The 25,117-nt window shown below is 51.2% G+C and overlaps 2 protein-coding genes across 6 annotated transcripts in view; one reads left to right on the top strand and one right to left on the bottom strand.

Annotated features, from left to right (window-relative positions):
* Positions 1 to 17,296: 17,296 nt before the first annotated feature.
* Positions 17,297 to 18,939, bottom strand: FAM166C (family with sequence similarity 166 member C). The gene is made up of 3 exons (XM_048938037.1): positions 18,811 to 18,939; positions 18,511 to 18,623; positions 17,297 to 17,441 (listed from the first exon to the last, which is right to left on the bottom strand). Exons 1-3 carry the CDS (start codon positions 18,937 to 18,939, stop codon positions 17,297 to 17,299), a joined length of 387 nt encoding a protein of 128 aa, XP_048793994.1.
* Positions 18,940 to 23,836: 4,897 nt separating this feature from the next.
* Positions 23,837 to 25,117, top strand: part of OTOF (otoferlin) — a 71,984-nt gene continuing 70,703 nt past the window's right edge. For 3 of the 5 annotated variants that reach the window (XM_048937285.1, XM_048937289.1, XM_048937287.1), the window contains exon 1: positions 23,838 to 23,985. In XM_048937285.1, coding sequence (XP_048793242.1) covers positions 23,907 to 23,985 — 79 coding nt within the window. In that variant the 5' untranslated portion in view covers positions 23,838 to 23,906. Of the gene's footprint in view, positions 23,986 to 25,117 lie in introns of all 5 variants that reach the window. The other 2 variants (XM_048937284.1, XM_048937283.1) reach the window with 1 other exon arrangement.

The raw sequence follows: 25,117 nt of genomic DNA, 5'->3' as shown, positions 1-25,117 counted from the left end.
AAACCAAGGTCATCCAGACATGCACAGAGGCAAGCAGCCAAAATTCTGCCCCTCAATATGCTCCACCTCCCCCTGCAACTCCCCTTTCCCTATGCAGAAGAGAATGTGGCTCAGATGGGGGAGCAGGCAGGGAGCATGGGGGTCTGCACATTCTGCAGCTTCTCAGATGGAAAAAAAAACAGGGCAAGAAGCATTCTTCTCCTTCTTTCCCCACGAGAGAACTCTCCCTCTCCCTATTCCTTCATCTTCCCATGCTGTGCCTCGTAGCAAAGCGCATCGCTCCAGGTCCACGTGGCTCTAATTGGCATCTCAGCTCTGTGTCAGCTCTTGGCTGCTCTCAAGAGTGACGAGGAATTGATTTTTTTATTATTTTTTTTTTGCCTTTGAAGTACTCACAGGGCTTATTTTTAAACTCTGCTTTCCTCTAAAGAATCCCTTTTTTTTTTTTTCTTTCTCCCTGCAGAATGTAGATCCTCAGATAAACATGATCTGCGCACAGATGATATTTCTGAACCCCCTTCGCAGCAGGTTTGTGGCACAGTGGCTCCTGTTTGGCTGCACAGGGAGAATAATTAATGCTCACACTGCAGAAATGTGGGCATCGACCCTGGAAGGTGGAAGGGGCTGTGAGATCCAGAGGTTAAAAGAAGGAGAAGTTTAAAGACCGGGAAATGTCACCACAGTGGGGACATATGGGTCAGCCTTGTGGCTCTGCCAGGTGGGTTTGGTCCCCAAACTGCTGCTTGGGTGGCAGGATCCAGCTGGCAAAAGGCAGGGGATGATGCTTTTTAGCTTCGCTTTCCTGCTGCGGTAGGTATTGCATGTTCCAAGACATCATGCATCAGCACAGCAGAGGTTGTCTTGATGGTATAATCATACAATGGAATCACAGAACGGCCTGAGTTGAAAAGCACCACAGTGATCATCTAGTTTCAATCCCCCTGGTACGTGCAGGGTCACCAACCAGCAGACCAGGCTGCCCAGAGCCACATCCAGCCTGGCCTTGAATGCCTCCAGGGATGGGGCATCCACAGCCTCCTTGGGCAACCTGTGCCAGTGCCTCACCACCCTCAATAAAAGTCATTATCAATGCTGAGAGTAAAGTGGGAGTGGAATGCGTGGGTACAAACCACCTCCTTCCCAAAGCAGTGCTAAGGAGCTGCCCCTGGGTAGGGTCTTCCTGCACTTGGAGACCCTCAGACTCTTTCTGAGCTGTATTTGCTTTGCCCTGGGGGCATCCTAGTCTTAGAGTACACAAAGATTTACTTTTTCCTGCCCACATTGCTTGGTGCTTTTTGTGCACTGAAGTGAAGGGCAGCATCGCTGTTGGCACCACGAAGGGATCAGTGCTGTTTCCACTACTTCGTAAGGCTGTTCCCAGTGGGAGAACATGCATCTGAAGAGGAAAGGTCCAGGACTGCTGGTATAGATGCAGGACATTGTGTCATGACTTTGTGCACATGTTACCAGGACACTTAGTGCTGTTTATGTGGTTTTGCTGGGGGCCTTATCCCCTACGCTCTTCTACCTCTTGGTCAAGTGCAGCCAAAGAGACCCAGAGGACACCAGCTCTTCCAGGTGAAGAGCAGGGGGAGATACACAGACAGTACACCCAACAAGACAGCCCAGAGGTTGTTCAGCATAGCTCTGGGACAGCTTGGGTCTACATATCCATCTGTTGGCTAAGAGAAGACACAATGCAACAGAGGAAGGAACCATTTCAACTGGCATCTGCCCTAAGACGTTGAGAAGATCTGGGACCTAGATTACAGGACAAGAGGGAACGGTGTTAAACTGGGGAGGTTTAAATTAGATATTAGGAGGAAGTTTTTCACGCAGAGGTGGTAACACACTGGCACAGGTTGCCCAAGGAGGCTGTGGATGCCCCATCCCTGCAGGCATTCAAGGCCAGGCTGGATGTGGCTCTGGGCAGCCTGGGCTGCTGGTTGGTGACCCTACACACAGCAGGGGGTTGGAACTGGATGAGCATTGTGGGCCTTTGCAACCCAGGCCAGTCTATGATTCTATAATCTATGATTCTATGATTAGTCAAACCTGAGCATGCACTTTTGTGTTAGTCTGGAGAGTGCTTTGTTCATGGGTAGAACATGAACAAAGTTCTTCCCAACCCCAGTCTGGCTTTAACCTTGGGCTTCACCTTTGTTGCATCTTTGCATTCTTTCACACAAAGCAGTGTTGTCCACTCCTGTTTGATCTGGTCTCTCAGGTGCCATAGTAAATGGCAAGTTTGCTTTGTGAACCAATCGATAATAAGCTATTTAAACAGTGTTATGTTGAGGTAATAGCATTAAGGAGTCTGAAGGGAATTAAGGAAATAACAACTAGCTTTATTAAGGAGCTTAATTCAATAACATAGGCAGGATGGTTTAAGCTTCAGTCCTGAGCTCTTGGAGCAAGGTGCTCAGCAGCAGTGAGCACACAGCTGAAACTATCTCAGAACTCCCTGGAAAACTACAGCACGGCATCATGGTGGAGCCAACAGGACATGACTGGGTGCAGATGCCATTTGCCTGGGGCTTTATAAGAATGTAGAGGTCTTCTGGGGACCCTTCTGCTCTCTAGAACCACAGCACAACTCGTGCTCCATGGGCTAAGAGACACAGTGTGTTCCAATGGGGTTGGGATGGAAAAAGGGAGAGGCAGACGTTGTGGTGGGATCCCATCACCATAAATCAGGAGCTTCTGCTGCAAAGAAGCAGAAAAAGCTTTAGCATTGCCACCTGAGGTACTCTGGCATGAACCTTGCAGTGTGAGAGGATGGCCTTACCCACAGCATTTGGGTGAATCTCTGCAGAGGGAGTTGAGATCAGGGTTTCCATGAAGAAGCACACCTGCAGGGTGTTTCATCCAAGCCCTGGACACACAATTAAGCAAAGACAGTACTAAGGAACAGCAAAACCAAAGACATCCTGCACCCAGTGCATCTCTGTGAGGATGCTGGTGGCAGAGCAAGGAGGAAAAGCTCCATGCACCAGACTCGGCCGCTCTTCTCTTGCTCTGACAGCAACAAGGAGGTTGCTTTGTCACCAGGACACCAGTGGAGAGAGCTAAAGTGCTCACCCTCGGCAGCAAAAGCAGTTTAATAAACACTTTAGCAGGAGCAGTGAGGGACATCTGCCTTAGACACATAATTGAATTTCGCAGTAGCAAGTGGATTAAGGGATCTGAAACAGGGGAGTTTTGAAATCATAAGCAAGAGACATTGTGCAATTTGATTCTGCTGTGGACAATGGAAACAAACAGATTAATCCCCATGAGGACAGGAACAAAAATATCTGGGAGGCAGAGAGTGGGGGTCATGTTTGTACAGCTCTGACTACACTGCCTGGCTCTCCTGCCTCCACGGAGCTGATGAAAAAGCCATTTTGGATCATACAAGTCATTCTCTACCTCGTTTGACAAGGGATGCCATTTCAGCAGTTTGCTTGCACCCTTTGAGATCCAGATGCTTTCAGTCCTGTTGCTGTGACTAGAGATATTTTGGGAGTGTGATGCCTCATAGAACATGAAAGATCAGCTGGAAAGGCTCAGACCTAAACCTAACCCTGCCCTGGGTGCTGCCTCCATAGAATAATAGAATAACTCAGGTTGGAAAACACCTCCAAGATCCCCAAGTCTAACCCCAGTCAACCCCAGTCAACCCCACTGTGTCCCTCAGTGCCACATCCCCATGGTTCTGGAACACCTCCAGTTGGGTGACCCCACCGCCTCCCTGGGCAGCTGTGTCACTGCATCACTGCTCTTTTGGAGAAGGAATGTTTCCTAATATCCAATCTGGACCTCCCCTGGTGCAACTTCAGGCCATCACCAAGCATGGCCGTTGCTCAGGACAGCACACACCTGACTGATCATTTCTCTGGTCAGACACTGCTGGCTCCTGGCAGCCAGAAGGACCCAGATGTTGATGCAGACCATCGTGATGACCAACCATCAAGGATCCAAGGATCAGTCTGGCTCTGTTCTGAAACCGTGAATGGTCTTGACATCTCTGACACCATGAGATGACAGGTGTGCAGTGCTTCCTTGTTTGTGTTTGCAGCCTGTTATCTTTTTCCTGGGTTCAAAGTCCATCTGCTTTAGATGACAATGGAACATGCATCTGTCAGACAATTCATCTGGGTCAAAGTACTGACTACAGGGCAGGAAAGGAAACTGCAAGATAAAGGGGCTGAGATAGGAGTCCTCTCTGTAAATGCATGGTGCTGAGTACAAGGGGTGCGGAGGCAAGTAGTCCAAGCATGGGTTAATGGAGATAAGCTGCAAATGAGCAGACTAAGCCCATGAATTACCTGGGATTCAAACTGTAAGAATGCCCATTTTCAGCCCATACTCATCTCATCTGAATCCGCCCCTATCGATATCAGTAGTGATTGCTCAGGGAAAGCACATAAGACCCAGTTGCCACCTGGTGTCTTCTCCATCCCTTCAACATGGTTCAGTGGAGGGTGGGTGAAAGCACCAGGGGAACATCACCGTGTCCTGGTTCTCAGATATCTGCTCCTGGTGACAGCTGGGAACAGAGAACTGGGTATGTGGATCCTGTTCCTACACCTTTTCCCATTATTTTGTTCCAATATAGTGTAGGACAGCAGTCCATTGGAGAGCCTGCATCCATTGGAGGTGATCTTAGATCTGCCTGCATCACAAGCACACTGACATCCTTTATACAACAGTTCTGCAAAGGGAATTCCCTCACACCTTGACCTTCTTTACTGTTTCAAGAAGAGAATCTGTGTAGGTCTGTGGTGCAGGATGGAGAAGTAGTTGGCTTCACAGCTCCCATCTGATCATTTCACAGAGAGATTGTCTTCCTGTTCCCTCCTGTCTCCCTGTTTAGGCAGAAAGGAATCAAAACAGTGTTTTTAAGCCTGAATTAGTTCATATTCTGGAGATGGTGTCGGATGATTTGACATGCGATGAGTTGTTATGGGTTGAGATTAGAGGAAATGAGATGAGATGAGGTGAGATGATGAGATGAGAGAGTGAGGAGAGATGGTGTATGGGATCACAGGGCCCTCGAGTAAATGACCCAACTGGCCCATGTCATCCCTTATCAACCCACTAAAGAGACAGAAACCACAGCAGCTGAAGGAGGAAGCACTTGCTGGGAAGCAAAGCCCCTGGGATCTGGAGCACAGGAAAGACTAAATAGGACAAAAGTTAATGGCCTTAAGTTGTGCCAGAGGATGTTCCGGTTGGAGGTTAGGAAACATTTCTTCTCTGAAATAGCGGTGGTGCAGTGGCACAGCTGCCCAGGGAGGTGGGGGGGTCACCAAACATGGAGGTGTTCCAGAACCATGGGGATGTGGCACTGAGGGATGTGGGCAATGAGCACGGTGGGATGGGTTGGGGTTGGACTTGGGGATCTTGGAGGTGTTTTCTAACCTGAATGATTCTATGATTCTATACATTGCTGTCCTGAGGGATATCTCAACTTTCCTAAACATCTGCAGGACCCACAATGAAACTCCTTGAACTGGTAACTCCTACCCAGCAGGGCTGAGCTGGCTGAGTTAACTGAATTCTGGCCTAACATTGTTCTGGTGAGATTCCCCCCTTCTCACCCTTTTTTTTCTGTGTTTGCCCCCTCTGAGTAGCAGCAGCATTTTCTGCACTCAGTGTTCAACAAGCAAGCTGCAGAAGACATCACACAGGCGATGTCTTCACTCTGCTGCTTTCTGGAGTTCTGCTTCAGTAAAAAGGGGAGTTTAATTGTTTCATTACTGAAACTGGATGAAAAAAATAATAGCCTGCACAGTTGCATTCCCTTGAATGAAAACATCTCAGGGAAGCTGCAACCTATTTCATTTTTCCTTTTACACTCTTCAGTGGCTCATACATCTGCCCAACAACAACTTAATTAGGAGAGCCCCTGCTTCCTTTCACACATGGAAGAGCAGCAAAACAGAAGAGAACAACAGTTGTATGAAATTATCTCATCCCAGCTTGTTAGAGATGGAGAAAACCAAGAGGGTGTTTTCCTCTCTGGGCTTTGTGCTGTGGGGAGATGGGGTGCGTATTGAATGCAAGCTCCATGATGCTCAGTTATTCTCCTTAATTCCAAATATACTTCTTATCCCACTCCAGGACCAGGCTGAAAGGACATTGCCCACAAGCATATTTTGGCCTTAAATCTGCCAGCGATTCTACCAGTGACCCCCAAGTCTGTGTTTGGAGGGCATCGTCCAAGTCTCTTCTTGCTGCTCCCTAGAGCCCACATGGCGGAAGCTCATTCTGCACCACTGGGGTGGCACATCTGGACCCACAGATCCACATGGGATGGTCCCAATAAGCCTTTTCCCATCACTGAGCTCTGCCTGGCACTGTCTTCTAGTGAGGACAGCTGTGAGTCATGATGTGAGCGGAGATAGCGTCTGTAAGTGCCCGGAGTTCTCATGTGACCCAGCTCCTCTTAGCTTTCATCTCCAACACAACATGAAATGGAGTCTCTAAGGACCAGTTTATTACATTTTCTTGGAAATTTCACTACCCAAATGTGTTTGATGATTGAGCGTATGCTGGCAGGCTAAGCCTGAGCCAGAGAGGCCGAAGAGCGCCAACGAGTCCAAGTAACACACTAAAAGGGCAATAATTATCCATCCAGTCCCCCAGAGAAAGTGATTCCTCCAAGTATAGCACTTGCAATGTATTACTCAGACTACTGCCGCTTTCCACTCACAACCATTCAGGAGAGTGCCTGGAAAAAGGCTGGTAGAAGGATGTGGATGTGGCTCTGGGCAGCCTGGTCTGCTGGTTGGCGGCCCTGCACATAGCAGGGGGTTGAAACTAGGTGATCATTGTGGTCCTTTTCAACTCAGGCCATTCTATGGTAAGGATCATCCTTCCACACTCTTTGAACCATTTCCCTCTGCAGATGCTCCCTTCCTTTTTGGGATGAGACTGGAATGGCAAGTCCCATGAAGTGGAATTGTGCTCATGTGGGGCTGGAGTGGCTGAAGGGAGAGCTCTGCCTTTGGACTTTGGGTTTGAGACCAGAGCGATTAACAAGTATCTAGGATCTACCAGATTTCTTTGGCACCAGGTCTCCATGGGCTGCAATGGGAGCGTATGTGGGATGCAGTCTGGGACTTGACTGGGAGGTGACTGTTGTCCCAAAGAAAAATCCCAGCTTGGAACGTTATTTTTAGGAAGATGCTGCTAGCATTCCTTCCTTGTTGTTTTTAAGCACTTGCTGGAAACAACTCGGCACACACCAGCCCATCCATCAGACTGTCCTCCAGCCGCCCAAGGAGGAAATGGATGTAGTGGGGTGAAGTCTGTTTAGGTTTGTTAAAAGCCTATCCATCTTCCAGCCTCGCTCGCTGCCTGTGAAAGGACAGGACAAGGGATAAGACTGGAACAAGTGCTGGAGACGCTGATGAGAGCTCTTTTCATAGAACCATAGAATGCCTCAGTTTGGAAGGGACCCCCAAGGATCATTGAATCCAACTCTTGGCTTCACACAGCACCACCCAAACCCTATGGCTGAGAGTGGTGTCCCATTGCCCCCATTAGCTTTGGGAGCTCAGGGCCGTGCCCACTGCGCTACGCAGCCTGTGCCATGCCTACAGTCCTCTGGGGGCAGAGCCCTTCCCTAACCCTCCCTGATGCAGCTCCAAGCCATTCCCATGAGTTTTGCTGCTGAGCACCCAATGGGTTTCCATTGGCAGCCTCCAGGTCTACCCGTGGTCTCCCAGTTGGGGATCAACCCAGTGTGGTGCAGATGGAGCTCACTCACACCCCTCAGAGCAGCCATGCAAGAACCCACTCACTACAGAGCTCAAGGAGGTGTCAGAAACTTCACTGATCTTAATCACTTAATCCCACTAAGCAAGAGATCGGGTGTCCATGGTAAAACCAGCAGAGGCACCACAAAGAGCAAACTGGTAGCGGGGGCACTGCTCAGTGTGGGCTGTACAAAGACATGTTGTGCCCATCCTCAGCCCTGCATTGCCATTGCCATTCTCTTCCCATGAGCGGAGCTCCTTATCATGACACAAAGCCACCCGCTTGCCCTTTAACATCCCCCAAATCCATCAGAATCCCAGAAGCTGGCGTTGGACTCAGTGATCTCTGGGGGTCCCTTCCAACCCCTACAATTCTGTGATTCTCTAATACTGTGATTCCATGCAAATGGGATGGTTTTATCTGTAGCTCTGGCCCAGGGACACTTAGGATGGATGTTCCCTGTTAACAGCACCGCTGCACATTCTGATTTGTATTTAGGATAAGTGCAATCCTCGGCTCTTGTTCATTAGTTACCTCCCACGGGCAGCAGGCATGAGGAAAACAAATGGCGCATTTTGTTCACTTCTAATCCACCCCGCCTGGAAACCCACTGATCTCTGAAGCTGTCTTAATTGAGAGGAAGCTGCTAACGAGAGCGGTGCTCAGCAGAGCAGGGCAAAAAGAAGGGATCGTTTGGTTCAGCGGCTGAACCCAGAGAGCCAAAAACTGAAGTTATTCCATTAACAAGGAAAATCATTAAGTCCCAGCACAACCCCAGTAGTGCACAGCTGGGCTGCCCAGGAACACATCTGTCCCATCATCAGAGCAATGAAGAGCAGCCTCATAGCACAGCACCAAGACCGTGTCATGCTTCCCATAGCTAATCTGGGCTCTAACACACCTTCCACTGCCCACAGAGAGCAGCATCTCCCGTGCAGACAGTCTTATGAGTGCAGGAAAGCTGTGTGCCTCTGGAGGGGGGGATTACATATGCACAGCATGCAGCCATGACTTCCTTTTTTTTTTTTTTTTTTTTTAATTTTCCCTTTGTCATTTCCCGTTTTAATCATTTTGCATGCTTTAGGGATTAAATGCCTTGTTAGAAAATTCCCATTACACTCATCTCGTGGCCCTGAAAGAGACGATGCAACGCGCTTGTGTATGCACCAAGAATAATGTGTGTATTTTATTAACAGAGAAGCTACACATGTTAAGATTAGAGAAAAACTGCTGCTGGTGTGTCCGGAGGGAAGGGAAGCTCTGGCTCCTGCAGCACGGCTGATGGATCGCTCCCAGCCTGAAGCTGCTCAGTATTCCTGTCAGAGCTCAAAGGAAGTGTTAAATCCTCCCAGAGGGATTTTGCCTATGACACAATGATCAATGGGGAACATACGGCTGGGTCATTTTGAGCAAGTGGGGATGATTAAGCTGTGCAAGGTTTAAGGTGGCTGAGCATGAGGTTGCATGGCTTAGGGATTGTCACCACACTGGGGACCCTACATTGGGGTCACCATCAATGCCACCACCTTGGGAACACCACTTTGGGGACATCATCAGTGCCACATCTTTGGGGCACACCACCTTGGGGACATCACCACTACCCTCAACTTGGGAACATCAGAATGGAGACAGCATCAGTGCCACCTGTGGAGACCATCTGTGCTACAACCTTAGGAACACCACTATGGGGACACCACCAGTGCCACCACCCTGGGAACATCACCACTGTCACCACCTTAGGGACATCATCAGAACCACAACCTTGGGGACACCAAAATAGGGACAACACCAGTGCCAACACCTTGGGGACACCATTTTGGGGACACCATTAATGCCGTCACCTTGGGGGCACCACACTGGGGTCACCACCAATGCCACCACCTTGGGAACACCATTTTGGGGACATCATCAGCACCACATCTTTGGGCCACACCACCCTGGGGACATCGCCAGTACCCTCAACTTGGGAACACCAAAATGGAGACAGCATCAGTGCCACCACACTGGAGACACCAAAATGGAGACAGCATCAGTGCCACCACACTGGAGACACCAAAATGGAGACAATATCAGTGCCACCACCTTGGGGAGACCATCTGTGCTACTGCTTTGGAAACATCACTCTGGGGGCACCACCAGCACCACCACCTTGGGAGCAATGCTTTGAGGACATCACCTGTGCCACCACCTCATGGCAACCCCTGGGCAGGGGACACAACCAGGGAATTCCCAGGGCAGCTTGGTTGGGCTCTGGCTGTGGGCTGGTCCCAAGCCTGCATGGGAGGCCTTGTGTGGGCAAACAGGAGATGGGGATTTGCTGATGGAGAGGAATCTCAACAGATGTTTGAGCTGGGATTGTCTGATCCTTTTGATATTCCTGGCCTTCCCCTCTTGCAGTGGGTTAGCTGAGCAGTCTGGCTTGGTGCTGCCTGTGAAGCTCCCTTCTGACAATTTCATTCAATTCCCTTCATGTACTTCACACATAATAAAGGTGAGGGAGAAAGCTCGTTGCAGAGTATAATTGCCCCTCCTGGGACAGAATGGCTGGTAGCAGCAGCTTTGTAACCGTGCAGGGAAAAGCAGGTTGGAAGGTTTGGGAGCCAGCACTGCAGTGATGATGGGAGGAGTGAGATCAGAGCTCCCCAGGAGGACCCTTCCTGTGGCTCCAGGCTGGCCCTGGGTACAAAGCTAGATGGAGATTTCCCTTGTACATATATACATATATATGTATAAAATGTATGTATCATTTGCTCCTGCAAACCGCTTGGATATCATTCTAGCACGGCTGAATTTATTGGCAGGGCTGAATGCTGCTCAGCCCTTGCCATAGATGGGGACGTGGTCCTGCTCAGGATGTGTGCTGTTGGCCCTAAACAACAGCTGTTCTCCTAAGAACATCTTTGTGACTTTCATGCAAAACTGCAAAGCTCATCATTTGAAGGCAAATCCCTGCTGCAAGCAGCTCCGGACCGTGCTGGAGCAGCACTGCCTGCAGCCCTGGCAAAGCATAGCACACCCTCATGTGCTGCCCCAAATAATGGTGGCAGAGGAAGAGAGAGATTGGGCAGAGGAAGCCAACAGGTGAGAAGATGGCTCCAGACTTTCCACCCACGCCCAGCGTGCACCCAGCCTGTGCCACTCTCTGTGCTGCTGCACCCCATCCCTTCCCCAGCCAAAGCAAAGGACACTTTAATGGGCAGCCTGGTGTAATTCCTTCCCCTCGGCAGCGCAGATGGCAGAGGGGGGGGGGGGGGAAGGGACAGATGCTCACTGCAGCCCGAGGTGGGGGCTCATGGCAGCCCCGGCTGCGTCACTGCAGGGATTACAGAGAGAACAGCACAGCACGTGCAAGGGGAAGGAGACGTGTTGTGCTCCACGCTGCCATCGCACGTCACACCACACGTTTGTGTTCGGAGGCACCTGCGGATAAATCCCCTGGGGGCTGGAGACTCACCTGGGGCCGATGGATGAGCTGAGGTCCCAACGGGGGTTTCAGTTCCATTCCTGGGATCACTGTAACCAGAAATGAAACACAAAAAAGGTTTATTGGAAGACTAAAGTCATGAGAAATTCCACTGTTTTTAACAGGTATCTGGGAGGTGTGGAGATGTGGCACATGGAGACATGGTTTGGTGGCCATGGTAGGGGTGAGTTGGGGTTGGATTTGATAATCTTAGAGCCTTTTCCAACATTAGCAACTCTATGATTCTACTTGGGGACATGCCCCAGTGGCTATGGTGGTGATGGGTTGGGGTTGGACATGTTGATCTCAGAGTCTTTTCCAACCTGAATCCTTCTACGATTCTACCTAGGGACATGGGCCAGTGGCATGGTAGGGATGGATTGGGGTTGGTATGGATGATCTTAGAGGTCTTTTCCAGCCTTGATTCTATGATTCTATTTGGGGACATGGGTCAGTGGGCATGGTAGGGATGGATTGAGATTGGACTTCATTTTAGAGGTCTTTTCCAACCTAAATCATTCCATACCTCTGTGATCAGATTATTTTGCTGTGACCCAACCAGGTTTCCTGTCCAGGGTTTTAAACACAAGAAACAGTATGAATGCAAATAAGCAGGAATTGTTCTGCTGTCCCAAGAAAGGGCAAAAAAATAAAGAGGGAAAGGATGGAGTGATGCTTATGGAATCAAGCGATAGCTCTGGAGGACTTAATTAAAACCTGAGAACTAAGAGTATTTAGATACACTGTCAGGCTGAATTACGCCGCGTGTGTTTGACTTTCACATGTTTAATTGAAGCTCTCTGCGTGAAGGACTGCACAAATCTCACCACTCAGCTTTACAAGCTCCTGGAAAAAATGTTGTAAGAGCAAAGAGTTGTCGCAGGCACTACAAGCTTAAAACAAAAAACAAAACTGGAAGGAAAAAAAAGCAACAAAGAGAAGCACAGGCAGTACCCAGCTGGATATACCCAGCCTGCAACCCCAACATCCCACATCCCATCCCCATGTCCCCAGTGCTGCCAGAAAGCCCACGGCCATGCTCCTGCCTCCTAACATCCCTCTGCCCTGTTCTCGCATTCCCCACCTGACATTTGGAGCTATGTAAACATGCCCAGCCGCTGATGGCTCCCTGCTTTTTTCCATTCCGTGGCACCTCGAGCATCTCTTTCGCACCAATGTGTCACGACCGTGCCCTACTTTCTGTCCCCCAGCTCACTTCGAGTTGCAACATAGGGCTGTTTTCTTGTTGAGGAACTCCAGGGCTCATCCTCAGAGTGAGAGACCAGAGGACAACAGGGCAGAGGACTTTCAGGTCTCTCTAGAATGTCCCATGGGCATGGAGACCTCCAAGGGGCCACCAAGTGTTCCCTGCATCCTCCATTTCAGAGACAGCAACTCAAACATTTGCAACAATGGCTGCACTTAGCACTTGCATTTCCAAACCAAATAAGCTGAAGACGCTTTATAAAATATGCTCCCCCCTCACTGCTCAAATCTGTGCTCCTCTGCAGGAACTGCAAGCAACGCTCGGCACCTGAAAGCCACGGAGGTCTTTGTGCAAAAATTGGACCATGTAGGGCTGAACCTCTCTGAGCTGATCAGAGACAACAATTGTGGTTATGTCTCCCAGTCCCCACATTCACACCTCACAGAGGTTTGTCCCCTTGTCTCCAGCATGATCTGTTTCATAGAATCATAGAATCACAGACTTATAGAATGGCATTGGTTGGAAGGGACCTTCAAGAGCTCCAACCCTCTGCTGTGGGCTACCAGCCATTCCCAGGGTGTGGTGTCTGGGCCAGTTTAAGGGCTGTTCATATCATTGCTGGGGTCAGGGATGGGAGCAGCACTTCAGTGGGCCACCAAGACACCTGCTGGAAGCACTGCTTTGGTGTTTGCTTAGTGGAAACACAGCTGCTCCCATCCTACACACACGGCTCCATTCATCTCTTTTTAAGATCACTTTGCACGCATGAAGGATTCTTGTAGGAATCATGAGGGATCATTTTGGAACCATGAGGGATCAATTGAACGCACGGCAGAACACTTTGGATGCACAATAGGTCATTCTCATTGCACGATGGGTCACTTTGGAACCACGATGGGTCATTTGGATGCATGCTGGCACATTTTGGATGCACAGCGGATCACTCTGGATGCACTGTGGGTCCTTTTCATTGCACAGTGTGTTATTTTGGATGCACGATGGATCACTTTGGATGCACAGTGGGCCGTTTTGGCTGCGCGATGTGTCTTTTTGGATGCACAGTGGAACAATTTGGATGCACCGCGGGTCACTTAGGATGCACAGCGGGTCGCTTAGGATGCACAGCAGGCAATTTTGGTGGCACAGTGTGACATTTTGGATGCGTGACAGATCACTTTGGGCGGACGAAGGATCCCTTTGGATGCACAGTGGGTCATTTGGATGCACTACGTGTTATTTCAGATGCACGGTGGATCATTTGGATGCACGACGGATCGTTTCTGATCCACGCTTTGCATTTTGGGAGGTCCATAAAAACTCAAGCAGCTGTCCCTAGGCTGCCATTATGTGCAGAGCAGACAATAAAGGAGACACAGCCGTGCACGGGCACATAATTACAGGACGGAGGTCTGCAGCAGGCAGCTCACGCTCGCCTGCCTCGGTTATTTATGCAGAGAGACCAGCACCAAATGCAGGGAACGGCTCTGCTCTGCCTTTGTACAAACACACTTTGAGCTGAGCCGGGGGGTAGCAGAGAGGGGTTTGGTTTTCTTCACATTAAGTCGGAAAACAAACATTTTATGATTATGGATCATCTGTTTTATGCAAGTATCTAACAGCCCTGCCTAACGCCAGCCGTTGCGCTGCCTGCCTGAATGAATACACAATAAAACACATCCCCAGGCTGAAGGACTCACAGTTTAAACAGAGGGAGGTGGGAAGAACCAGCATTGCTGGCTCGGGCAGCTGCAGCACGAGACATTAAACAAGTTGTCAGGGCACTGAAAGTACCCCATAAACACCCACCTGCAGGCTGCTCCACCAGGGAAGCAGCAGTGGGACTGGGGCTGCAGGTGCAAGGAAGGCCATGAGGGGTCTCCAGTTTTGGGGTGCAGTGAGCATGCTCGTGTTCCTGCACCCTGAGCCGGCAGTGATCTCCAGTCTGCAGCCTCTGAAGGTCTCAGTGGCCTCCACTTGTAGGCTTGGGCTGAGCTACAAAGGACGATCCCTTCCCACTGGGCCAGGAAATGCGAGCAGCCTTGGAGATGGGTTGTAATCCTGTTAAGCCATTCTGCTCCCCAGATGGTTCAAGCCCCCGGCTCCTTCCATCACCTGTCCCCAACCACACTGCAGCTAACCCTTCTCCCTAAACAAACGCTGCCAGCTCCGAGGGCTGCCAGCAGCTGCAAAAGCAGCTGGAGAATGCAGGCAGCTCTTGCAGACGTCAGCACTTTCCCCTGCTAGAAGTGAGCTTGTGCCTTCCTAGCTGTGATGCTGGGGCAGAAGGCACTGCAGGGGATGTTTGACTCCATTCCACTCACCCTGACCCTGTGCTGGGAGCAGGGTTCGGGCAGGAGGGATGCTCAGATGTAGGTCCCATATGAAGCGCAGCACCAGCACAAAGCCCGTGGCCTCCCAGTGGGGAGAGCTGAATGCAGGACGGGGGGAAGGAGAGCTGAGAGAGCTGGGGATGCTCAGCCTGGAGCAGGGGGGTGGCTCAGGGGAATCCCACCACGGCCATAAATCCTCACGAGAGGTGCAAGGGAATGGAGCTCTGCTCTGTGATGCCAGGCAGCCCAGGGACACAGAGCACAGCCCGGAGCCCAGGAGCTGCCATCAGCAGCACTGCAGTGCTGGGTGGGTGCCGGCGCCCTGGAACAGGGAGCAGAGAATGGTGGGGGCTCCTCCTGGGGGATGTCCCACAGCCCCTGGCCGTGATGCTGGGGATGAGGATCAGGACCGGGACCAGGATCGCGTCTCTATGCCCGTATCCTGCAGGACTGCGCTGCCCTCTAACGGGAGAAGCGGAGGAAAGCCCCGGCAGGCTGCGTGAAAAACCTCCCCACACTCAGGGCACACAGCGCTCAGCTCCTCCGCCTTCTCCCACCCTTTTTCGAGGTGGAAGATCCCTCCCCTTTTTGCGACTTTCCTTTCTTATAAAGTTGCGAGGGCCGTGGGCATCCTTGGAGGGGTTCGTATGCTGGAAACAAAGAATGATTTAAGTTGGAAGGGACCCTTAAAAGCCACCTCATCTCCAACTTCCCTGCAATGAACAGGGACACCCACAGCTCCATCATGTTCTCAGAACCCCATGCTGCCTGACCTTGGCTGTCTCGATGGATGGGGCACCCACAGCCTCTCTGCTGTTCCATGCTTCACTGCCTTCCTCATTGGACAACTTTGGGGTTGTTCTCCCTTTCCTGGGTGTACTCAGCTCCCCCCCTTTCCCTGCCATGCACTAAGGCTGCCCTGAGCCCTCTGTATTCCATAGCTTTGCATCTGAGGATATGCTGGCTGTGGCCTCTGCATCCCATGGCAAAGCGCATCCCATATGCTGGGAGGGCACTTGTAAGGATGAATCTGTCTCAGAAATCTTGGCCAGAGTGGAGGAAAGAGAGAGATTTCCTTTCCTCTGATGCTGCCTGTTGTCCTAAGGATGGGTTACAGAACTGCAGAGGGACTCAGGCTGATGGCAATAAGATGCAGAGGGGCCACACAAGGCTCTGAGAAAGCAATAAAAGGGTAAGAATGGTCCTCATTTGGTGTATAAAGCAGTCTCTGAGCTGGCTATGGGATCTGCTGATCCCCACACAACCTGCACTATGGGTCTCAAACCATTCACTGGGAATCCTTTCTATCCAGTGAGAACTTCCCAGGACACTCCTCATCTGCCATTGCAGGGTCAGCATGCAAAGTCCCTCCAGGGAGCAAATTCCACTTGGTAAAAACGATGCCAGCGATGAATTTGCTCTTTCAGTACAAAGAAATAGACGGCCCCTGGGTGATCTGCTTCCTTTTGTGCCTGCTTGCAAGTCCTAAAATGCATGCACAGCTCTGCCTTGCTGCCAGCTGTGACCCTGCAGGAGCTGAAAGGGGTCTGGAGATGCACTAAAATGCATGAGAACTTTTCTCAATGTGTTTAACGTACGCTTGGAAGTGCTGCAGGTGTCAGCCCCTGTCAGCTTGCACTAATGGGATGAAACATGCTGGTGGGGGGAGTGATGAGCAGATGAGGGTAAAAGGGTTATTTAACTTCAGATGTTGGTGAGTGGAGAAAAAAATCAATAAAGAGGCATTAAAAGCCATCTCTGGGCTCCTGAGAGCAGAGATCACACCCAGAGGAGCACTCATTCCCCTCCCAGGCAGGCTGTCCTGCTACAGAGTGAACACAGGGAACAGTCCTTGACTTGGAATGGATGAATGTGCTCTGCAGGAGCCCTGCCAGTGCTCTACCTACTGGAAAAGTCCTTCCCCCAGAGTCAAACCAAGTGGAGTATTCCCAAGCGTGTCTTCCTTCCACTTATTTATCCAGTAGCTTTAAAAACCATACAGAATTTGGTTGGCTGCGTGTGGGGCCAGGCAGGTGGTAACCCCCATTGTCCTGCTCAGTTCTTGTGCGGGGTGGGACTGAGCAGATCCCTCAGATCCCCCTTGTCTTCACTCCCTGGGTGCCCCTTTGAAGATGTTGGTGGCCACGCTGTTCCCTGCTGTCCTCACACCTGGAGAGTCTCCCCTTCATCCTCTTCCGCTGCACAATCTGGGCACTTCTCCCTCCCCTTTGTTTGCCTCTTTTCCCTCCCACCAGTCACCGACCCTCATGAGCATACTCCCTCCTACCCCACTTGGTGACACCCCATCAAAGCCCTTTTGGCTCCATGAGGCTGGACTGGACCTCAGCTCATCCTCTGCTCGTCCTCAACCCTGATCATCCTCTAAGCGTGGCCACCTCTCTGATGAACAACCGACCCCTTCCCTTGGGGGGCCCATGCACACAGACACACACCAGCACTCAGTTCCCTCTCCTTTACCTCAGCTTTATTAACCATCACACCTCCCCCAGCAGGGAAACCAGCTTTCCAACCAAAGGATGCTGCTGCTTATGCCCTGTACTCAAAGAAGCTGTCACGGACCTCTCTCTCCTGGGAGGTGACCCTCTTGCCCGATGGGAATGTCTGGTAGGTGTGCAGGTTCTCTGGGGACACACGCAGTAAGTGCCATCGTGTCTTCCCACTGAGCTGGGGGCTGAGGACAGACGTAAGGAAGGAATTAGTTCTTTATGGAGGTGATAAGGTGCTGGCACAGGACCCAGAGAAGCTGTGGGTGTCCCATCCCTGGACGTGCCCAAGGCTGTGGATGGAAAACTCTGAGCTACCTGACCTATGGGAGGGGTCCCGCTGCTTTAAGCAGCTTCCATCAGCTCCAAACATTACATTTCACTGCAGTGATCATTCGTATCCTACTGAACGGTCCGGCAGCGGGGGCAGGAAGGTAGATATGGGGGAGGGAGCTCTCTCAGCCCGGGCCAGGCACTAGAGGGCCCCCGAGCTTTTCTGCTGCCCGTGCCGGTGCCCCCCCCCCCCCCCCCCTCCCCATGCCCCCCTCCCAACCCTGCCATAGGGATGCTCCCAGCCCCGCAGCCAAAGAGGTTCCTTGCTGTGCATCCCCATGGCAGGACGATGGAGCGCTCTGTCTTGGGGTGATGTGGGTGAGGAGATGGGACAGGGACGCTGCTCCAGTACAGCAGCTCCTGTGAGGGATATGGAATAAGTCAACATGCAGGATTTCAAATGTACAGCTAGGAGGATGCTTGCTTTCAGAAAATATCTGTAATTCTCGATTGGACAGAAGAACCCTGAAACCCGGCAGTCTGCCGGGAAGGGAAGGGAAGGGAAGGGAAGGGAAGGGAAGGGAAGGGAAGGGAAGGGAAGGGAAGGGAAGGGAAGGGAAGGGAAGGGAAGGGAAGGGAAGGGAAGGGAAGGGAAGGGAAGGGAAGGGAAGGGAAGGGAAGGGAAGGGAAGGGAAGGGAAGGGAAGGGAAGGGAAGGGAAGGGAAGGGAAGGGAAGGGAAGGGAAGGGAAGGGAAGGGAAGGGAAGGGATATATAGTAGGGTAGAATATAACAAAATAGAACACATTAGAATAGAGTAAAATAGCATAGCATAGAGCAGAAGAGAGCAAAAATCTCCAGCCAGCAGGGACTCAGGGAGGTGGGTTTGTGTTCTGCTCAGCTCACAAATCCTGAGATTCATCACACAGCCCCAGCTCTGGGTGCTGGCTGCTGCTGTGCCATTGGGATTCCTGCTGGATACTCACAGGTCCAGTGGGTGTGGATATTTTTCCTTCTCCTCTTCAGGCAGCACGAAGTAGGGAATGGGATAAAGTGTTCCAGTCTTGTCCTTGTAAAACTCACGTTGCTGTTGGGTCAGCTGCAGTCAAGACAAAGAAGCAGAGGTTTGGGCCAGCAGCCTTTCCCAGCCCTGCATTGCCTCTGCCTGCAGGATGCTGCTCAGCACACTGCACCCACTGAGCTCAAACCCCTCAGCAAAACCCCATAGACACAGGGATTTGGGGACAGGCAGCAGTGGAGGGGTCACCGTCCCCTCCCATCCCTACCTGGTAAAACCTGTCCAGCTCCAGGAACCTCCTGTTTTCCAGGCTGAAGGGGGCGTGCGTGGGGATGCAGTGCCTCTGCACCTCACCTGGGTATGGAGTTGGGGGCCGGGGATGCTGCGGGCTCGTCATGGTGGGGTTTCTCAGAGGAAAAGCGCTGTGCTTGGGATGCGTTCTGTTACCTGCAAGGGAAACGCGGGATTAGTTTTCATTTTCCCTTTTCAGCATCATGGTTTGCATTTTAAGGGTTCCCCGGGCAAGGGGATGCTGCTGACAGAGCAGTGCTGCAGAGAGGTTGCTCCTGCCCAGCCCTCAGGGTGCATCTGGAACCAGAAGCAGGGATTCACACGCTGCACACCGAACCCTTTATCGTATCTGAGCGAGGTTCGGCACCAGGGCTTTGCTCATTGAAGCACAAAGCCGACTTTTCAAAAGAGAAGGTGGTTAATACATATATCTCAGTTAGGTGACCTGTCTTGTTCCCACTGCTGCACCTTTTCCTTGCTTTTATCTGCAGTGTGGCCACAATTTGCTATTTACCAGAGCAGCTGTTCGGAAGGGGGAAATTTAGCAGCAAATCAGCTCCAGGGGTGAAAGCACTGAGAGCCCTTCAGACACAAATGAGCAGCGAGCTGTCAGTGGGATGCCTCAAAATGATGCTCTCAAATGAGCAGAGGAGAATTATTTTTGTAGGTATGTATCCTATGACCATAGCTCTGTCTACAAGTGAGGATAAGCAGGAGCTCAGTGATGCTCGCAGGAGTGAGGGTTGTTTCAGGTCCATGCAGAGTGCAGGGTGCAGGGTGACCATGTTCACCCCCTACCCAGTTCCAGCAGACTCCTGAGTGCAGAGGGTCCCTGCGCTGTAGTTACCTCCACCCAACCTGGATCTGACCTGTTCTGTTCTGTCCCCACCTCAGCTGGCTCACAAACACCATCACCAGGCAACAGCAAGAACTCAACCCCAGCACCCTGACATTCCCTTCACCCCCAGAACCCATTGTGAACATCACCTACTCCCACTGCATGCATGCCAACAAAGCCTGCACCCTGCCCTCCCCCTACCTTCTGTGGGGAATGCAGAACTGTCTCCATGTTGGCATTCTTTAGGTACTTTCTTCTTCTTTTTTGTCTTTTTCTTTTCCTTTTGATCAACTCTTTCTGTAAGAAGAACTGTGGGCTCTTCTCCTGTCCCAGCAGCGTAACCACAGACCTGCCCCCAAAAGCCTTTAGGAATCATCGAATCACAGAATGGCCTGGGTTGAAAGGGATCACAATGAAATCAAATTTCAAACCCCTTGCTATGTGCAGGGTCGCCAATTGCTAATGGAGAACCAATGTAAAAGCAATTGCAGAAGCAGACGGATGCACATTCAATTAAAACAATCCCAGTGGACCTGCAAGGATGAGCACTCAATCATGGGGATGTGTGGGAACTAGAGGGGCTGCTCTTTATTTGCATCTTGGCCTGAGGTCTGAGATATTGCAAAGAAACGGATGAATGAAGGAACAAATGAATGAAGGAAGGAACAAATGAATGGAGGAAGGGATGAAGGAATAAAGAAACGAATGGATAGCTAAATAAATAATAATAAAAGAATGACATGAAAAGGAAAAGGAAACAAAATTGGAACCCAGACAATGAGAACTTCTGTCAGTACATCCTGACCGACCAGAGCGTGGCCTGAACTGCTCAATTATTTTCCATTTTGCCCCATTCAGCCAATGCAGGACTGGTGGGAAATGCAGATGGGGTTTACACACGGTCTTTGCTATGGGAGATCCCTCCTGGGAAAGCATTGTGCATCCTGACAGCCTGCTTCTGGATTAGGAAAGCTGGGTTCATTGAATTGTAGAACCAAGGAGGTTTGGAAAAGACCTCTGAGATCGCTGTGTCCTACCATCAATCCATCACCACCATGCTCATGGTGGTTGTACTGAATTCAAGAAAATGCAAGGATATCTATGTCAAAATCTGTTAAAAAAAAAAAAAGGAGAAAAATAATTAAAAAAAATCCACCCATTGAGGAAGCTACTGCACTGCTGAGTAACAAGTACAGCTCTGGCATTTGGAATTTGGCTATTTGGCTATTTGGAAGGCTATTTGGTGGAAGGGCTTGCAACCACAGCTTTCCAATCTGCCTCAGAGGATACCAGAGGCAGAAGAGAAAGAAAATGAAAAGTGATGCAAAAGACCAAATGGATTTACCAAGAGCCAGAGCTGTGCTGCACTCCTTGAAGCCTCTGGTTGGCAGGGGAGCAGGGTTCCTACAGCCAGGGTGGGAAGGCCAAAGGCTGTTGGCCATGGCACCTCTATTCTGCAGCAGTTTCCTCTGCAAATAAAGCACTGCAGAACGTGGTGGAGAGCCTGGGACTCCAATGCATGCCCAGAGCAGCTCTTCCCAGCAGATATTTCCCCTTCTCTGGAGCTCTGTGAAGGTTTTGCCATCCTTGCAGCTGTGGGATGCACAGCCTGCAGAACTCAGTGGTACACATGAGTACCACTTCCTTTGTGCAGGCACTCACTTCCTTTGGAAAGGTTTCTTAGCAAGCCCTTGCATTTTCTCACCCTTCTGCTTACATACAGAAACTGCTTCCACAGCATTTCCCCCTTTTCTTCCCAAGACCAACACACACACATGCAAGAGCCGCCCACTGCAGCACTCAGAATTACAGATATTGCTGTGATAAGTGATTATCCCACAACGCCTCACACATGACAGTTGCATCCCCCAAACCCTTCAGCATGGAAGAGGTTCAGTGCAGGGGGGCCGGCAGCTTGCAGCAATTTGGGAAGAGATGGGAAAGGTGGGGACTGGGAGCAGAGCAATTCTCGTTTGCAGGGATGAGGTGCTGGTGCTGCCCACAACAGCAGGGAACAGAAAAACACAGCAACTCGCTGTAATTAATATCAAGGCTTTTAATGGTTTGACAAAGGGGGAGGCTGATAATGATTTTTTTTCCCCAAGCGTAGGAGGAGAAGAGCTGGAAAAAAAAAATGAGAGAAAAGGAGGAAGAGAAAATTTCATTAATTTTGGACTTAAAGTTCTGTAGCATCATCGTAAGAGCGGTGATTGCTTTGGGATCACTGTGTGTTAGGTTGGATTTATTGTAATGGATATCGGTGCCACAGGAGCTGTAGGGAGACTGGTTATGGCCTGATCCTGCCCCGTGAAGCCACACTTTCCTCTTTAGCTCTGGTGTAAGACCACGGTAAATACGAAAAGTCATTGGTGATTCAGAGGTGGGCGTGCAATTCTATTCACATGCAGCAATGTGAAAAATGCAGAGACATCATGAAAACTGAAATCTGTGTTTGGAACCGCAGGCAGATCCTTCCTTTCCCAGACTTGGATCCACCGTACCTTGACAGTCTGCGTTGGCTTCTTCACAATTGGGTTCCTGTGTTATTGCCCTGTATAGAGACATAGAATGGTTAGAGTTGGAAGGGGCCATTAAAGGCCACGTGGTCCAAGTCCCCTGCAATGAACAGGGACGCCCACAGCTCCGCCAGGTGCTCAGAACCCCATCCAGCCTCACCTTGAGTGCCTCCAGGGACGTGTTGCTCCTGCTTGTCTTCATTACCCGATTTCACTGTGCCACGGATAGACAAATCCCCACGGCTGCAGGTGGAGATCTTCCCCCACCCAAAGGAGCACTGAACTCCAGAGGCACCTTTAGTTCTGAGCAGACAAGCATCAGCAGCACTGTGCAGAGATGTGGATACAGCCCATCCGGGAGAGCTACAGATGTGCTCCCATGTACCCCAAAGCCCACAAGTGGCTGGGGCTGGAAATACCCCTGGGGCCCTCGGGTCCCTCAGCACCTGAGGCTTTGGGGATCCCCAGGGAGGACAAACAGCAACGTGTGCACATCATCTTCTATCCTAATTTCTACTTTCTTACTTTGCCCTGAGTCTGAGGGTAACGCCAAGCTTCACCACTCCCCACGAGCCCTCCGCCTGCCATTTCCCAGCAGTAGAATTAAACCCTGCCTTGGGATTCCATATAAATAAAGACCAGGAGTGAGCAGACCCATTCCTCATCAGGTCCCTCTCTCAAAGCTGGTGCAGCTCTCAGGTGCCCACCTTGCACCACCCACCTGCACTGTTCCATGAGCATCCCCAGCCAACGCACCTCTCGCTGAGCGTACCTCGCTATCAGCTTTCTGCTGTTGAGCAAGAGGTTTCTAATTAGCTATGTGGTCTGGAAGGTGTATGGGCTGCAGATGCAGCACTGCTTCGTGCAGCTCAGCAAAGGAAGACCAACTGGGAACCAAAAACTATCATGCAGTTTGAGCCTAACGAGCACTATTTATCCCCACAATCTCACGCACTTGGGAACGAGCACAGGGATCTTTTCCACTGGTAAGACAAATGTAAATGGAAGGATATGCCTCATTTCCAGGGCTTTATTACTCATTTATTGAGGTTTCACCCTCACTTGTCTCTCCCCGACAATGCTGAAGCCCTCTTGGGTTCACTCCTCACCACAAATGGGCTTTTCTGGGAAATTTCCAAGCAGGAAGCAAGATGTGTTGGGCTCACAGCCCTGTCTCCGTGCTCGCTGATTGGCTTCCTCAAAATAAAGGATGAGTTTAAGGTTCCAAGAACAGCACGATGTGCAGCCTTACCAGGCACGACCCTCTACATACCGAGCCCACACTGTCAAGCTGTTATCTATGCCCCTTGTCATGCACTCCCCATGTCCTCTCCCAGTGATATGGTTGACCCCCAGGTTCCAGCTTGCAGTGCTCCCAGGTTGATGCTTCATTCCCAGGGGGAGCACTGCCTCAGTTTCCCCCAATGGAGTCCCTCTCCCAATCCCTAACAACAGAAGGGGGGCGATTCCCGCAGCCCGCTCCCCCCCCCCCCCCCAACCACCTCCTTCTCCAGGGAGGGAAGGGGAAGGCGGTGCTGCTGCTGAATAATTGAAGAATTCGGTGCTGGAGGAGGGGGGGGGGGTGCATCGCGTTGTGCCTCGGAGCACAGCTGGGAGCGCGGTGAGCACTGCACCGAGCACTGCACCGAGCATTGCACCGAGCACTGCACCGAGCATTACCCTCAGCGTTGCACCCATCCCCACGCCTTGCCCCACACCATGGCTCTGCAGCTGCAGCTCCGCACCGTCTCCGGCCTCCGCGGCAGAGCAGATCGCATCGCCAAAGCGGCTTTCCGAGGTACGGGGAGGGGGGGCAGTGCTGGAGGGGATGTGTCCCGGGATGGGCTGCACCTCATGCTCCCCAGTGGTTGCACTTAGGAAGGGAAGGGGTGTGAGCCCTCACTGCCCTGGGGAGAGGGGTTTATGCACTGGGAAAAAGGGGGATGAAGCCCACTTTGGGATGCTCCCTTGCTACGCCCCCCCCCCTCCATGTTCCCATCCCTGTTTTCCTCCCGCTCAGAGAATTGCTGTCACACCAAACTTCAGAACAGTGCTTCCTTCCCCTGTGCTGGAATGTTTTGCCTGGCAGCCTGCTGCCATCAGCTGCTGGGCAAACAGGGTGCTTAGCCTCATGCATAGAGCAGAGATCACCTCTGTATGCTGTTTGGGGATGCTTCTCCCTCTGCTCCCTCTGCCCACCCTAAGGACCCATGGGATTCGTGACCAGGACACTCAATGTCACCATCAAACCCAGTCTGAGAGGAGAAGCTCCCAGTGATCAGACCCAGCAGGGTTGGATCCTGAGGTTGTAGCTGTCTAAACCTCAGGGGGAGCAATCCTTGGGTCTGGTGTGAAGCTGGGACAGGATCTTGTGTGGGGCTGCATTGCCCCGCTGTAGGGCAGGGACTGGGATGATCACTCTGGGATGATACCAAAGTTGTACAATCTTTATGGGAAGGTATTTTTTCTGAAACACCAAGGATTTTGTGTGTGTTACTAACAGGGAGGCGGGAACAAGGGTTTACCCATCAGCTACAGCCTGTGCCTCATTCCTGGGCCAGATGTTGCATTTGCATCACATAGGGGGAAGGAGCTCAGAGTGCAGCAGCAATATGGTCTTTCTATCAAGCTGGTCTACTCCTTGGTATTTAGTGCTTACTTGTGGCCAGCATCTCTGAGGCTCAGCCTTTGTTTTCCCCTTGCCCCATAATCATTTGGGAGCAAGGAGCAGAGTCAGGGTATAGGGAGTTCATAGCTGCTGTGAAGCTGTTTGTGTTTTTGGTCCTGTTGGTTTTGCCCAGATTGGCTGTGGAATCTCCTCCTTGGGGGTCCCCAACAGCTCCTGGCTGTGGTGCTGGTCACCCTGCCCTGGGTGGCCCTGCTGAGGGCAGAAGGGAACCAGAGGGACCCAGCAATCTCACCATATCAGG

Source organism: Lagopus muta, chromosome 2 (genome assembly GCF_023343835.1).
Source record: "Lagopus muta isolate bLagMut1 chromosome 2, bLagMut1 primary, whole genome shotgun sequence".
Classification (NCBI taxonomy): Eukaryota; Metazoa; Chordata; class Aves; order Galliformes; family Phasianidae; genus Lagopus; species Lagopus muta.
Note: the sequence above shows the minus strand (reverse complement) of the source record. Positions and strands in the feature narration are given on the sequence as shown.